The sequence below is a fragment of the Gopherus flavomarginatus genome, chromosome 9, assembly GCF_025201925.1.
Source record: "Gopherus flavomarginatus isolate rGopFla2 chromosome 9, rGopFla2.mat.asm, whole genome shotgun sequence".
NCBI lineage: Eukaryota > Metazoa > Chordata > Testudines > Testudinidae > Gopherus > Gopherus flavomarginatus.
The window spans coordinates 73,302,831-73,319,761 of record NC_066625.1 but is presented as its reverse complement, the minus strand read 5'-3'; the positions used below and the strand labels follow the sequence as shown (position 1 = coordinate 73,319,761).

Sequence of the window (16,931 nt, the reverse complement as noted above, 5' to 3'; positions counted from 1 at the left end):
CCTTCTTGCCTACACCATTAGCTTAATTACTTTGAAAGTACTGTTGAATTTCAAAAATGATTAGAGTCAGGAAAAGAAAAAAAAAAGCTACTATTAATGGACAGATGATCAATGGCAAAAATCTCTCTCTCCTCGATTACTTTTCTAGTTCACAGGCAAAGCAGTGACTATATAAGTAAACATAACGTTACTTTGAGTTACTGTAGTTTTAAACAAAGAAAATACCATCCAAAGGGTGATGGCCTTCCCTCCCATGCTCAAAAATGGATTGCTAGAAAAGTCATTGGTAAAAAGCTGCACTGAATACAAATGCTTATCTCTAGAAAAATAGTCAAACATTTGGCAATGTTATAGATTGGGTTCAAACCCCTTAAAATGGATGAGTTTAACAAACACCATTCATTTAGGTTAAAAGTAAGAAAAAACAGCAGGCTCCAAGACAAAGGAACACCAAAGGCCACTCAGGAACTCTAATGATTCAGGCAGAGAGGTTCTCCCTGAGTTAAGTTTCCACTAGTGGTGTATGTTTAGGTGGGTGGGACAGACAGTACCAGGAGAGAGAAGGAAGAGAGTCAGAAGCAGGCACAGCCTGCAAGAACAGTAATGTGGCTCTGAAATAAAGCAGAGAGAAAGATTTCTGTAGGGTAGAGTGTTGTTTGTAAAGATAGGCTTTGAACAGTGAACAAAAGAGCAGTCTCCTGCTATTTGGAGATTCCTACTGTGTTCAGAGAAACAAGAATTTGTACATTCTTTGTTTATAAACAAGACTGCACCAAAAAAGAGGTGGGGAGGCGGGCTCCATCATCAATTTCTGCCCCTCACCATAGCACCTGCAGAGACCCGAACTTTGACTAACCACTCAAGTCAAAAGCGATAACAGTAAAGAGATGCCAATAATTATTTGGGTAGGTCTAGACAGATATGTAGGTGCTTGAGGACAGGGATCTGGAGGTACAGAGGGGAATCTGGGAATCTTGTAGAACCTGCAGGTGCAGGAGAGGCCAAGAGATGCAGAGGTTGGGAAATGGGTCATAAAAGAGGATTGTAATTTGTGTAGAAAACAGAGGTAGGGTAAGACCTGTCTATAGACATGAAATACAGAAGTCAGGCAGGACCACAGTTGTTCAATGGCTGTTAGAAGAGAGATCAAGTTAAGAGTGTGGATTCCTGCTGGCCCTCTTACAATGGCTCTACTGATCTAAAGGGGCCATAAAGCTAGCTGAACTGGTAACCTAGGAATTTTCTCAGCATAGGGAGATTCCTGTATTAATCAAAGGGTGGACCATTGTGTGGGGTCAATTGCTGGGTAAAAGCCTGACACTGTATGTTTATTTTGCTTCTTCAGCAATGAGTTTATTTTAAATTCTGTTTAAATGCAAAACATGTTTGGATAGCAGAATGAACGGTTGAAAATGCAGCAAAACATTTGACACAGAAGAAAAAGACATGAAGGGCTATGAATAAAGTTATGTCTACGACAGGATTTGAACTCACTGCTTTTACTAGCAGACACTGAGCCAGTTCCTGATCCTATTGAAGCCAATGTTAAACCTCCTGGTTGGCAAGGTGGAGATGCCTGCGTGAAGTAAAGGGGTTGGAATGGCTTTAGGCCACACTTATTCTTGGCCCCTTGTGCAAGCAGCAGGTAAGAGCCTGGTGATGAAGAGGCTGGGGGCCAAGTGACCAGTATAAAGATATCAGCCTCTGAGTATTGTGCACAACATAATAAATAACATAGTTTCAACAACACTGTTATTGGTATTTATAGTATACAACTGACGTATCAGTATAGAACATATTGATGTTCACATTTCTGATTACAAATTAATAGCTTTATTTATCACACCTTGTACTAGAAACAAATTCTTCTATGATGGGTGGCACTTACTTCTTGAGCACCTCCTTGTGGCTGGGTGCTGTACTTCAGTCCTTTCCCCACTCCTGGGGTCCTCTATAGATTGCTAACCAACTTTGGTGAGTTCTTCAGTGGTTTGGCCATCCAGTCAAATCACAAAGTTCCCAGGCACGCCTTCTGGGACATTAAAAAGAGTCCAATAAATGGACAGAATAGTTGCCCTCGCTAGGGTCTTCAGCTCCAGTTCTGGGCCCTTTAAATTCAGCCCTTTGGTTGGGTTCCCAACTAAGCCCTGTCCCCTCCCTGGGGTTTATGACACTTCACCTGGGGGTGGTACTGGAACCCAGACCCTCCCACTACTCCAGATACCAAACTAAGGGCCCTATAGTCAGTAGCCACGTACTTCTTACTCCAGTTCATTGTTGCTCCTTTCCCGGGCCTCTCCCTACCAGACCACTTTTACCTCCAGATCTATATCAGTGCCAGGATCATCAGGTTCTTCTCTACCTCTAGACCACAGAGGAGCCCCTTTCTTCTCTCCTCTGGTCCCAGAAGAAACTGATCTCATAGACTCATAGACTCTAGGACTGGAAGGGACCTCGAGAGGTCATCGAGTCCAGTCCCCTGCCCTCATGGCAGGAAGAAATACTGTCTAGACCATCCCTAATAGACATTTATCTAACCTACTCTTAAATATCACCAGAGATGGAGATTCCACAACTTCCCTAGGCAACCTATTCCAGTATTTAACTACCCTGACAGTTAGGAACTTTTTCCTAATGTCCAACCTAAATCTCCCTTGCTGCAGTTTAAGCCCCTTGCTTCTTGTTCTATCATTGGAGGCTAAGGTGAACAAGTTTTCTCCCTCCTCCTGATGACACCCTTTTAGATACCTGAAAACTGCTATCATGTCCCCTCTCAGTCTTCTCTTTTCCAAACTAAACAAACCCAATTGTTTCAGCCTTCCTTCATAGGTCATGTTCTCAAGACCTTTAATCATTCTCGTTGCTCTTCTCTGGACCCTCTCCAATTTCTCCACATCTTTCTTGAAATGCGGTGCCCAGAACTGGACACAATACTCCAGTTGAGGCCTAACCAGCGCAGAGTAAAGCGGAAGAATGACTTCTCGTGTCTTGTTTACAACACACCTGTTAATGCATCCCAGAATCACGTTTGCTTTTTTTGCAACAGTATCACACTGTTGACTCATATTAAGCTTGTGGTCTGCTATGACCCCTAGATCTCTTTCTGCCATACTCCTTCCTAGACAGTCTGTTCCCATTCTGTATGTGTGAAACTGATTGTTCCTTCCTAAGTGGAGCACTTTGCATTTATCTTTATTGAACTTCTGCTGACCTTTCTGCAGCTCCTTTTATCTGAGCCTGCTCGGCTCTGATTGGCTGCTTCTGTGTGGTCTCTCTAAGCAGGGCTGGGCTAGAGCACCCACTTTTGCTGCTCCTTTCCTATCACTTCGCTGCTTCCTGGGGCAGGGGAAGTGGAACTGTGGGGCATCCTATAGGGTGCTGCAAAGGTCAGGTGCACCCCACCACAATTTCCCACATATACCATTGAAGCTGATTAGAGCTTTACCAAAGGGAAGAAGCTCAGACCCCTTATTCCTTTAAGGAGAGTCAGGAAAGGGGTGCATATAGCCTTCCTCAAAAGTACCAAAACATGAGGATATCACTGTGCCTGATCATATAAACAGGAATGTGAAATAGAATGTAAACAATGCTGCCTTTATTGCCACAAATACTAGAAAAAAAAAGAAACAAGCTAGATGCAACATTCAAGAAATCTGACATGATGTTAGACTTCAGTACTGTACACTCTAGTCATCTCAAACAGAACTCTGATATGTGCAAATCTCTCAAGCCCTCTGGGCTGCTTAAAATTCCACACTTAAAATACAATATAGGCTTTATACATTATTATCGCTTATGTTAAACCTACTTGTATGCAGATTGTGTTGTAAAGCGGGCTTGCATATAAGTAACTGATTATATATAGCAACAGAAAATATTTTAGTTTTATGTTGTGCCCTTTATAATCAAAATCTTTCAAACCACATTACAAATATGTGAAATATTAATGAGCATGCTCACCCAGAACTGCCATTTTCCTATCCACAGTCGTTAACCTTACAGCTGATCAGATAACAAGGAAAAAATTGCAGAGATGTTTGCAAGATTGAGACATAAACTAGAACCACACTGCTGACTAGCAAGTTCCAGTACTTTCACTATACATGAGATTGCATGGTTATCTTTTGGAAGTGCTGGCAACAGTATTATGGGGTTTTAATCTATGTGGGCTTGCAGCACAAGGCCCCAATTGTGCAAAGACTTTAGTGCATGTCCAGTGCCTAAAGTTAAGCATGTCTTTGAAGGATTAAGGCCCAACATATAAAGCAGCACAACTAGAGTAACTGTATTTAGAACTATAGCAATAAAACAACATTGCCCTTCTATAGCATCTTTCATATCTGGATTTCAAAGCACTTTACAAATATGAAGCCTCGCAATATTTCTGTGAGTTAGGGAAGGATTATTATTTCAATTTTACAGACTGAAAAACTAAGGCATGGAGAGATCAATGCATTTACTGAGGGAACAGTGTGGATGTGGAAACAGAACTAAGAAATTTCTGAAAGTTAAACATACCATAAAACGGACATAAAACGGAACATGCCTAGTGCAACAGGCAGACCAGCGGGCCAAATGCTAGCCACCAGATACTTTTGAACAGACCCCAAAATCTTATTTACTTATCATCATTATCATTGGATTTGGTTCCCCTGCCTCTGCCCCAGTCTGGACCTTGACTATACCTTAACCAAGAAACTGGGACCTTGACAAAAAATAATTGACTACCCTGACCCCGTGTATGTCTATAAATCAGGGTTGCACAAGTGCAGTTAAATATGCACACATACCCACAATGCATGTGAGGGAAGGCATCAGGAGTTTCAGATTTGGGGCTGTAGGGACTAGTTACCCTAAACAGAGCCTGTGACACATAATAGGAGCACACCGTGGAAAACAGCAGCACAATAGGCTAGAAAAGCAACCACTGGCCAGAATGGAAAAGCTGTTAAGTTTCTCACTACAGCCCCCCAGGACAGGCGCCTGCGCGGGCTAGCGCTCCCGTACTGCGGGAGGTCCAGCCTGTCCCCCTTTGCAGCCCGCCGGGCGGGTGTGGCGAGCAGGCAGCCCGCCCAGGGCACGCGAAATGGTTCTGACCCTAGGCACGAGCCAGCAGCAGGTTGACAGGGGCGCATGACAGAGGCCCAGCGGGAGAACCCCCGGGTGTAGCTAGCGCGCGCGGGAGGGGGGGTGGTACCAAGCGGGGCTTGGCCCCGCTGCAGAGCAGAGGCGACGGCTGCAGCCCGCGCAGGCTCCGAGCCCGGAGCGAGGAATGCGAACAACGCGCCCGGCCAGCCCGGGTTCAGCGAAGCTCTACGGCCATGGGTGCCGGCGCACGCGCACTGCGTGACCGGCGAGTCAGCAGCAAGCCTGGTTGTCTCGAAAGCAGTGTGGGGAGAGAGATGCAGCTCCCCAGAGCAAAGGGGTGAGCGCCCGACGCCGGCTTTCCCGGGGGAGGCGCGGTTCCTCCCTACGCGGGGGTTGCATGCTCCTGTGGGGAAGCCCAGCTCCTCGGTGGGGTTGTCGTGCTAAGCTGACTTTGCCCGGCCCCGGAGCCGGGGGCAGAGTGCAGGCATTTCTGGCGAGCTGTTATCACTTACAAGGGACTTCAGCGAATGACCGGAGCCAACCTCCGAAGGATCGGAAGTGCATGGGGGCAACCGTGGTATTAGCCATACAAAGGTACCGTTCAATTTCTGTATATTAGCTTCCTCCCCTGTAGATTTCAGCAATATAAACCCGAGAGCCTTGAGCGTTTTGCATAATCAGCGTTTTGCATAATCTTAAAAATGACAGTGTAACAATGTGTTACACTCTGTTCTGGCTTTCGATTCGGTCAGTATCAAACACGTCTTTGCTACTGTAGTCACGGCTCTGTGTTCAGCTGCCTAGCGAGTAGGCCTGTGGGCATGAAAGTGGCTGGTTAAAATAGATTATTTTTGTGCCCTGTTAGCTGTTTGGCATCCTGGAGGTGGGCTGTCCAGCCTAAGGGTTAGTACAGCTGTCTTGCAAGAGGGCTGGCTTGCTTTAGTAGGATTACCTGGCATAACCTCGCCCCGGTGCATTTTAACTTGAATTTGTATCCACTGATGAACTGAATGTGTAACTCTGATTTCCTCAGGCGTGGAGGAAGTGTCCTGAATGGACGATGAAATGAAGCATTTCTGCCTGCAAGGGGAAGTTGCATGAGAAGAATTTGCTGTAACTAAGCAGCAGCACCCCGCTGGGCTCCTGGCTCCAGCTGCTATGGCCCAGTCCAGGGTCTGGAATAGCATCAAATCCATGCTGAGAAAGAACGATGATCCCTTCTTGAACGACTCCAGTGCCTTTGATTTTTCAGATGAACTGGGGGAGGAGGACTTTCCTCGGTTTAACAAGTTGCGAGTTGTGGTTTCTGATGACACTTCGGTTGCAGCTCCGGACAGACCTGTCAATGGGGCTCACCTAGGTCTGCAGTCCGATGACGACTCCTTGCTGGACCGGGATATTGCTCTGCGGAGCACACAGACTAGCTCCTCTAGGACGGACCCTTGTAGCAATTGCAGTAAACAGAGGGAACTATTAAAACAGAGGAAGGTGAAAAAACAGCTGGCCCTGGCTGCCGTTCTCTATCTCTTCTTTATGATTGGAGAGCTCATAGGTGAGTTGGGCTTTTTTCTTACTCCCTCAAGGGTTAATGGAAAAATGCCTCCGTGCTTTTTAGGACATTATTTTATTACACAGTTGTCCTTTAATTATTTGCTAAAGGAGACAGTATATCAGTTACTGAGATGCACAGATTTCAGCAAGTCCACAGAGTGCCCACAGTAAAGTCAGCATGCAATTAGAATCTAAGGAAAGAAAGGTTTAAGGGACACTGCCAACATTAACTCTTCTCTGGCTGATGTTTATAAGGATCTTATCAACAAGGAAGAAACTATATGAAATTAACAATTAAATTGTCCATATCCTGTTAAATGGGGAAAAATACAGATACCCCACCCCTCCCCTCAACTTTTTTCAATTGTTGCCATCTTTTTACTTGTAATTATAGTAGGTGCAAGATTTTCAGACAGAAATGTAATTTTTTCAGGTTAATGGTTCTCTTTAATAGCAGAATACCAGTGTCTGTATAAGATTTTAGGGCCTTCAAACCTTGTTATTTATGTTCTTAGTCCCCAAATACAGGAATATAATTTAGTTCTACCATTGAAAGGGGGAAAACCCCTCATGAAACTGAGTTTTAGATAAAGATCAATCACTTACAGCTTCCTGTTTTGCTTCTCCCTGCTGGACTAACCCAGTATCTACACTAGTCTAGCTATTTCTGTATCTTAAACCAGGGCTTCTCAACAAAAATTTTGATGGCCTCAGTACGCGGCCACCAACTCTTCCTGGTGGCCGCGCTATTTTTCCTAAAATAATTAACTTTAGGAAAAACAAATAAATATGCACATACACATCTAAATCATTGTAATTTATTTATGTAGGTTTTTTTCAGACTCGTTAATAAAAATAATTTACAGTTGCCTATTCTTTACTGGGCCTAAACAGAATAGAAACACAAATAAGGTGATTTGCATGTTCTTGTCTTGTTGTTTCTTTTGCTTTTTTGGTTGCACTTTTTTTTCTTCTAAGACTTGCTAGCTCGTAAATCTTCTGCTGTGTAAAGTGATATTTGTATGTTTGTTAATATCACTTTTCACAGCAGACTTACTCAGCCTCCAAGCTCTGGAACAAATTAAGCCCTGGATGGGGAGGTGGGCAGGGAAGCAGCAAGGCCCAGGGATGATGGTGAGGCTGGTGAGCCTGGGGCCGGAGCCTGCAACCAGAGCCTGCCACCAGTCAGAAACACATACCTCACCACATGGATGGGGCCCGCAGCCCTGTGGCCAAAGTCTGCCTCCTCAATCCCAGGGCAAGTGGGAAATTCACCAGCTGCCTGCACCTCTAGCATTTGTGTCTCTGGAGGGGGCCTTGGGAGAGGGATCACTGCTTTGCATGCCTCCCCTTATCCCCGCAGCCTAGGAAGCTGTGGCCACAAGAAAAGGCCCTGGTGGCCAAATGCGGCCACATTTGAGAAACACTGTCATAATAAGCAACATGAAAGTGTCTATTGTATATTGTTAAAAGCAACAAATGATTTTGAGTTGCTCTGATCATATGATTTACTGAAAATTTCAGTATATTGTTAATAGTTTAGAGAAGCCATGTTGATTTTTCCACTATAAAATTACTCCTGTTATGGATTAATTCAAAACAGTAACAAACTCATTTTCCAAGTTCAATTTTTATTTATCTCTGACAAGCTTTTTTGTTATCAAAGCATGTTCTCTTACAGTTCAGGTTCAAGAGAAACCAAAACAGCATGATACAGCAATCCAGGGATGAAAGTAATTTACAGGATTTAGCAGTATTGCTGGAGTCCTGAGGGGGGCGTGGCATCATCTGGAAGAGGCGTGGCCTCTGAAGATTTAAAGGCCCTGGGGAACCATCTGTGGTGGGAGACCCAGAGCCTTTAAATCAACCAGGGACTCCCAGCTTCAGAGGTGGCTGGGAGCCCCCTGGGGCTCAGGGGCAAATTAAAGGGCCTGGGGCTCTGGCCACCAGGGGGAACCCTGAGCTTTGCAGGGCTAGGGCAGGTATTTAAAGGGCCCAGAGCACCTGCCGCTGAGGGAAGCCTGGAGCCCTTTAAAACCTGTCCCCAGCCAGGCCGCCAGAGCCGTGGCTGGGATTCAAAGAGCTCTGGGCTTCCCGCAGCCACGGGGAGCTCTGAGCCCTTTAAATCCCTGCTGTGGCCAGGATTTAAAGGGCTCTGGGCTGCCTGCAGCCACGGGGAGCTTTGAGCCCTTTAAATCCCCACCCCAGCCGGAGCCACAGCCAAGATTCAAAGGACCCTTTCAATCATCGCCGTGGGAGTCGATGCGGTCCAGCACGGCGTACTGGCTCTTGCCGGTACGCCGTACCGGACCACACCGGCTTACTTTCACCTCTGCAGCAATCTGTAAATCTAGAGACACATATGGCTGTATATTACAGTGGAGCAGCAGCTCCAGTATAGTTAAGGTTAAGGCCAGCTTTCTGTTTAAAGCTCGACTATTCTAAGTGCTCTAATATCTGGACAGTTACTTGGATTCATCTACAGTGAAAAGACACAGTGCAAGTAAGAGACAGATGCTGCCTGCACCTGCCCTGTGCTCAAACACTGAGCATGTTCCCCCAACAGAATACCACACAATTCTATACTGAAATGATGCAGACTGAAACCTCAAGGTACACATGCACCGCCTTCCATTGCTAATATGCATGGGGTGATTCAGACCCAGATCTCTGCATATCACAGTCCCAGCTCCATGACACTCCTCAAACTAATCGCCAGATCTCCTCATATCACAAACACACCTCTAGCAACCTGCTCCACCTCCTGCCTCCACCATTCACTGCAGCTACACCTACAACTCTGAAAGAAACTAGAATGCATGCAGATAATTCCCAGTGGCTATCGCCAGCTCCAGGCAGAGTTAAGGTTGTATGGGCATCTACTTTAAATCTGTATTTCCTGGTTTTCAGAAGTCTGAGTTTAGCTGAACTTGAGATTCTGGAAGGGCACAAGCTATCATTAGGCATCTTTAACTCTGCATTAATGAAGTTTTTTTTTGACATTTATTCTTGGATACCTTATTGGGATATAACCATGAAAGAAACTAAAGTGGAGAGTTACATGACAGTAAACACAAAGCTGTTAAAAACGACATCACCAATATTTAATTATTAAGAGGCATAGTATTTACCTTCTAATTACTATTCACTTTTCATTTAAATAGCACAATGTACTACCATGTCTTTTGGAGTTATTCATGCCATTTAAGTGCCCACTTGGTGCCACTTAAACTCTTGAAGAACACAAAGTATTTCTGCCGTCCACTTCCCCTTGACTTGTTCTATTGCCACTTTGTTTTCAAAAGTGGAGAATGTTATGATGCCAGTGCATCAGTGTATCTATCAGTCATTAGACTTTCAGATGCACTGAACTGGGTTTTTACTTGTGACCACACAACTTCTTGAAATTACAATATTTACAAAGTAGTATTTACAATATACAACTGTGAATCTGGACACATGAATTAGTTGTAATTTAAATTAACTAGTAAAAGGGAATGTTAAGCACTTTTGAAAGTACAGGAACTGATGGCTCAAGGGACAGATAATAAATAGTATAGATCAGTGGTTCTCAAACTTTTGTGCTGGTGACCCCTTTCACATAGCAAGCCTCTGAGTGCGACCCCCCCTTAAAAGTGTTTTTAATTTATAACACCATTGTAAATGCTGGAGGCAAAGTGAGGTTTGGGGTGGAGGCTGACAGCTCGTGACCCCCCCATGTAATAATCTTGAGACTCCCTGAAGGGTTCTGACTCCCAGTGTGAGAACCCTGGTATAGAGGACTTGCTGCCACTTGTTCACCATTCAAATTCATTTCAGTACTGACAAAGTCTGCTGGCTGTTCAGTGGCCTCTGTGAAACGAATTAGTAGTCTCAGGAGAGTCATTCACATCACTAAACCCGCTTCCCTCTCATCCTGTGAGGTGGTCTCCCAGGGGAGTTTGTGTTACATTGGGGAGCCAGAAGTTAGTACAAGATGGGCAGTGGCAGTGCCTGAACTATGGATAAATAAAGGGCTTTATTCCTGACAATCTGGCACCTGTCAAGAGTACTAAATCCATTATTAAAAAAAAAAAAAAGTTGGAAGTTGCTGTGCCATTTTTTTCTGTCAGCAGCATAGCCATGACTTTCAGGAGCACTTTATCTGTATCCATAACTTTTCAGCTAAAACAGAGGTCCCGAAAGTGTAGGGTGTGCCCCCGTAAAGTTGTGCAGAGGAACATTGGGAGGGTGCAGCAGGGCTGGGCCAGCACCCATGGGGGGTGGAAAGGGAGCACAACCCCGCTCCTCCTCACCCGCTGCTCTGCTCCAGTCCTGCCCCTAGCTACATCCCTGGCTCCCAGCCCTGCACCTGGCCCGGTCCCCAGGCTCAGTGTAGGTCCGCACCCAGCCTCTGCCCCAGTCTCTGCACCTGGCTGTGGCTCTGTTCCCAGCCCGGGGCAAGACTAAGGGGAAGGACGGGGGTGGGAGTAGAGTTGCAACTGGCCATGGGCCCGGCTGCTGGCCCCCACCACAGCCCAGCTGCAGCTCTGCTTCTGCCCTCTCCCCCAGCCTCAGACCCTGGCTCGGACCCCACTCCTGGGCTGAGACCTACCCACCAATGCAGCCCTAGCCTTGGCCCCCTTCCCCGTGTCTGTGTCTACCACCTATGGCCCCCAATCTGCGCCCTGGCTCTGGGGGTGGCAAGGGAGGCAGACGGGCCAGGGGATGCAACCCTCAAAAGTTTGGGGATCATTGAGCTAAAAATAACATTTTTAAAACAGGAAGATGAATTTTTTTTTATTTAGCTTTTTAAAAATAAGTGTAGAAGAAGGTGGTGGTGAAGCAGCTTCATTTCATGCAGTGGAAATTGTAATTGATGTGTCTTAACAGCTACCTTTTGTTGACCTTCTACCTTTGAATAATGACTTTATCTGCACTACACCTGTGGTGTATTTGACAATGCCATTGTTCAAACCAAAAAATATATATAGTTTACTAAACCTCTCAGGGAAGAGCTAGGAGAAAGTCCATTTGTCAGACATACCCTAGGTAATTGACATTTGTTATCTACTCCACTTACTTTAATTAGAGGCCTTATCTCAGAGCACATGGTAATGGCAAGCAGTGACCTTGCCCTCTAGATTCTGCTTCAGTGGTTAGTCATTGATAAGACTGCCACAATCCATGAACTAATTATGGATGAGGCTGTTAACTCTGAACATATTACAGAGACCTGGTTGAATGACAACTTGCCCTGTCGGCTGGTTCTTCTTTTTCTGACTGTGTTTGTGGTTCAGCCTGATGGAAAGGTGAACTTGGCAGAGTCTGATCTCAGGTGTAGAAAATGCCTTATCACAAGGATTGATTGATGTCCTACGAGACTCTGAGGATAAAATGAATTTGGGAATTTTGGCTGTGTACCAATCTCACTATTCAATGGAATTCCTGGCTGAGCTTGTTGAGCCTGCTACTAGAGTCACTGAAATTTCTTCATGGGGGCGACTTCAGTATCATTCACCATGCCTCTTGTGGATTTGTTTGAGACTTCCTATCTGCTGAGTGGTGTCTGACTCAGCTTACGCTCATGTGTACGCCACACACCTGATTTAGAGACAGAACTGGAAATAAGGTGTAGTTTTATTTTAAATTCACCCTAATCATGATCAGATCGTCATTGCTTTTTGCTTGAGAGCAGCACTTTTCTAAGCTCTGTCAAGGTGGTGGATCTTTCCAACTAAGGTATTTATATGGCCCCCATCTTTATAGTAGCTGAGTACCTCACAATCTTTTGATTTATTTATCCTCACCTCCCTTTTGGTAAGTATTATCCCCATTTTGTAGATGGTGCACTGAGGCATAGAGACACTAAGTGACTTTCCAAAGACCCCAGAAGTCTGTGGTAGAGCAGGGAGTTGAACCTGGGTCTCTCAAGTTCCAGGCTAGCCCCCTGAACAATGGGCCTAAGTACCCTAACCCAAACTTCCTCTCCTGATCTGTTTCTGTGGCCCATCCTCTGGGCCGCAAGTTTCAGAACATTCTGAGGAAATTTAGTACTCAGTCATCTGGGGAGCTTTGCATTTGATCCTACAGGATATAAACTGTCTGTTTTCTGTGATCTTTGACACACTGGGACTGTGATCAGATATGCCTTTGCAGCACCCCCTTGTGGCCCATCAGGGCACAACTCACCCAGCTGCATGTCTCTGTAGGTAGCTTGGCTCTTTTGCACGAGTTGATGTAGCAGTGCTTTAGCCATCTCGCCAAGGCACACATCAGTCCTTTGGACTTTAACATCCCCAAAGTCAGGAAAAACCACAACTCAAAACCAGGCTCATCCAGTGAGCTTTCAGCAGGACTTCACCATATGTTTAGAGCTCATCTTCAAACAATATTCCACCCAATCTCCGAAGGTCTGGTTGTTCCTTCTGCCAGGAGGCTCAACAAAGCAGCAAGCTATGTCTACAATACAGCTTATGTTAGCATAATTTATGTGGCTTGGGGTGGGGTTTGAATAAATCACCCTCCTGAGCGACATAAGTTACACCAACATAAGTGCTGGTGTGGACGGTGCTGTCAGCGGGAGAGCTTCTCCCACTGACATAGCTTCTGCCGCTTGTGGGGTCTGAAGTAGTTAAGCCAACAAGAGAGCTCTCTCCCATCAGCATAGAATAGCTACATCAGACAAATTCCTCTGAGGTTGTAAAGTGATGAGCAACCAGTGTGGGAGGGAAGCTAGATTGGAAGTTAGATCTCAAACTTAAGTATATAATGATCAATACCACAAACAACTATAATGTACGCTATCTGTGCATGCATTTGTAGATAAGTATAGATTTTTGTTGTTTTGTTGCTCAGGCAATCAACCAATTTGTGAGCTTTCCTTTGCTATACCTGGCCCCTAATGGTCTGTCCAATAGGATCCTCGGGTTTTCCTGTAATGCAAATTTTTAATATTACACAAAGACCAGACAGTGAGAAATGATGGAAACAAGTGAGCTCGTATCTGAGATATTTGATTTCTAAAACTGGAGATTGAGGCCTGCAAGGGTGCATTTTATATTTGGTGGAAACTACAGGTTCAAGGACAATTTCAGGCTGCTCCCAGAGCAGTGGGGATATCTGACCCATTGCTGAACTGACACTGAAGATGTAGTCCAGGGGTTGGCAACCTTTCAGAAGTGCTGTGCCGAGTCTTCATTTATTCACTCTGATTTAAGGTTTCGTGTGCCAGTAATACATTTTAATGTTTTTAGACTCATAGACTCTAGAACTGGAAGGGACCTCGAGAGGTCATCCAGTCCAGTCCCCTGCCCTCATGGCAGGAAGAAATACTGTCTAGACCATCCCTGATAGACATTTATCTAACCTACTCTTAAATATCTCCAGAGATGGAGATTCCACAACTTCCCTAGGCAATCTATTCCAGTGTTTAACTACCCTGACAGTTAGGAACTTTTTCCTAATGTCCAACCTAAATCTCCCTTGCTGCAGTTTAAGCCCATTGCTTCTTGTTCTATCATTGGAGGCTAAGGTGAACAAGTTTTCTCCCTCCTCCTGATGACACCCTTTTAGATACCTGAAAACTGCTATCATGTCCCCTCTCAGTCTTCTCTTTTCCAAACTAAACAAACCCAATTCCTTCAGCCTTCCTTCATAGGTCATGTTCTCAAGACCTTTAATCATTCTTGTTGCTCTTCTCTGGACCCTCTCCAATTTCTCCACATCTTTCTTGAACTGTGGTGCCCAGAACTGGACACAATACTCCAGTTGAGGCCTAACCAGCGCAGTCTCCTTTGAGTGCACGTGCAGAACTCCCATTAGCACTGTGCATGAAAGGAAGACTACGTCTTTATTAGGTTAACCCCTTCCATGCATCTATTACAGATATTGACATCTGCTTCAGGGCAAATTGATCACTTTGACCTTGTTTACAACACACCTGTTAATGCATCCCAGAATCATGTTTGCTTTTTTTGCAACAGTATCACACTGTTGACTCATATTAAGCTTGTGGTCCACTATGACCCCTAGATCTCTTTCTGCCATACTCCTTCCTAGACAGTCCCTTCCCATTCTGTATGTGTGAAACTGATTGTTCCTTCCTAGGTGGAGCACTTTGCATTTATCTTTATTGAACTTCATCCTGTTTACCTCCGACCATTTCTCCAATTTGTCCAGATCATTTTGAATTTTGACCCTGTCCTCCAAAGCAGTTGCAATCCCTCCCAGTTTGGTATCGTCCGCAAACTTAATAAGCGTACTTTCTATGCCAACATCTAAATCGTTGATGAAGATATTGAACAGAACCGGTCCCAAAACAGAACCCTGTGGAACCCCACTTGTTATACCTTTCCAGCAGGATTGGGAGCCATTAACAACTACTCTCTGAGTACGGTTATCCAGCCAGTTATGCACCCACCTTATAGTAGCCCCATCTAAATTGTACTTTCCTAGCTTATCTATAAGAATATCATGCGAGACTGTATCAAATGCCTTACTAAAGTCTAGGTATATCACATCCACCGCTTCTCCCTTATCCACAAGGCTCGTTATCCTATCAAAGAACGCTATCAGATTAGTTTGACACGATTTGTTCTTTACAAATCCATGCTGGCTATTCCCTATCACCTTACCACCTTCCAAGTGTTTGCAGATGATTTCTTTGATTACCTGCTCCATTATCTTCCCTGGCACAGAAGTTAAACTAACTGGTCTGTAGTTTCCTGGGTTGTTTTTATTTCCCTTTTTATAGATGGGCACTATATTTGCCCCCTTCCAGTCTCTTTCTATAAGAGACGGTCTCTTTCTATAAGTTTGTAATATATAACTAAACTATTGTTGTATGTAAAGTAAATAAGGTTTTTAAAATGTTTAAGAAGCTTCATTTAAAATTAAATTAAAAAGCAGAGCCCCCCCAGATCAGTGGCCAGGACCCACGCAGTGTGAGTGCCACTGAAAATCAGCTCGCATGCCACCTTTGGCATGTGTGCCATAGGTTGCCTACCCCGATATAGTCTCCTTTGAGTGCATGTGCAGAACTCCCATTAGCACTGTGCATGAAAGGAAGACTACGTCTTTATTAGGTTAACCCCTTCCATGCATCTATTACAGATATTGACATCTGCTTCAGGGCAAATTGATCACTTTGACCTTCTGATCTGAGGAGATTTGTTTCAGCACAGCCACAGTTATGAGAAAGGGGTTAAATTACATAGAAATGGAAAGAAGTATTTCAGAATGGAAGGGTTGGCAATGGATGCTGGGACAGGGAACAATGAGGCTTAAGATTTAAAGTTAAAAAGAGGACAGGCTGAATTTCTTTGCTATTTAGTCATTGGAGCTCTGCCCATGTTTCAAAATGTCAAAAAACTTTGCAGTCTTGACTTAATAAATTGATCAGCTGATTAAACGCACAAAACAAAGAAAAGACACTAAGCTAGTTTAGGCCTGATCCAGCAGAACCTTATTCAAGCAAGTGGTCTCACTGAAGTCAGTAAGGCCACTTGTGTGAGTAAAGCTTGGAGGACGGAACCTTTTCCACTTACCTAATCTGTTTAAGTATTTATACTGTATTTATCACCATGGTAGCTTTAAGAAATAGCATGGCACATTGATAGCAATGGGAAAAGCCACCAGCTCCATTACCACACCTCATTACTTGCTCAATGCACCATTCTGAATATGCTTCATTGTAAACTATACTCAAAGGATGTTTTGCAGAGTGGTTCATATCACATGCCCTAACTTTTCCAATTTCATTTCAGGTGGATATGTTGCTAATAGTCTAGCAATCATGATGGATGCACTTCATATGCTAACTGACCTCAGTGGTATCCTTTTGACTCTGCTTGCTTTGTGGCTGTCTGCAAAATCTCCCACAAAAAAGTTCACCTTTGGATTTCACCGCTTAGGTATGTAGCTGCCAGACTTTACTGTTATAGCAGTGTTGTAAATGATAACTATGAGGAAAGTTTGACTGCAGAGCTGTAGTGTAGAGCATTAAATAACTAACTATCAGAAATGAGGTTATGTAAATCTAGAAATAGTTTTACACAAAAGGCCCTTTACAACGCTCTGTCCATAGCAGGCAGCGGAGAGCTGGCTATGCTGGTTTTATGACACCCAGGAATTTCTCTAGGCAGAGTGGCACAGAAGTGACAGACGGGAGCCCATGATTTGACCTGGTCCCCCCCAGCCCAAGGTTGTGTTACATTGGTAGCCCTTCCTGGGAGAGGTTCCACTGCTCCTACCTGTGCTGTAGCTATTTGTAGGTTCAAATAGGAGACTATGTTGTCCTTGGCTGTCAGACC

At 44.6% G+C, this 16,931-nt stretch overlaps 1 protein-coding gene across 2 annotated transcripts in view; it reads left to right on the top strand.

Moving 5' to 3' along the window:
* The first annotated feature begins 4,154 nt into the window (after window positions 1-4,154).
* SLC30A4 (solute carrier family 30 member 4) overlaps window positions 4,155-16,931 on the top strand; it is a 34,478-nt gene continuing 21,701 nt past the window's right edge. The window contains exons 1-3 of one of the 2 annotated variants that reach the window (XM_050966653.1): window positions 4,155-5,682; window positions 6,122-6,640; window positions 16,386-16,532. In XM_050966653.1, coding sequence (XP_050822610.1) covers window positions 6,247-6,640; window positions 16,386-16,532 — 541 coding nt within the window. In that variant the 5' untranslated portion in view covers window positions 4,155-5,682; window positions 6,122-6,246. The remainder of the gene's footprint in view (window positions 5,683-6,121; window positions 6,641-16,385; window positions 16,533-16,931) is intronic. The other variant, XM_050966652.1, reaches the window with a different exon arrangement.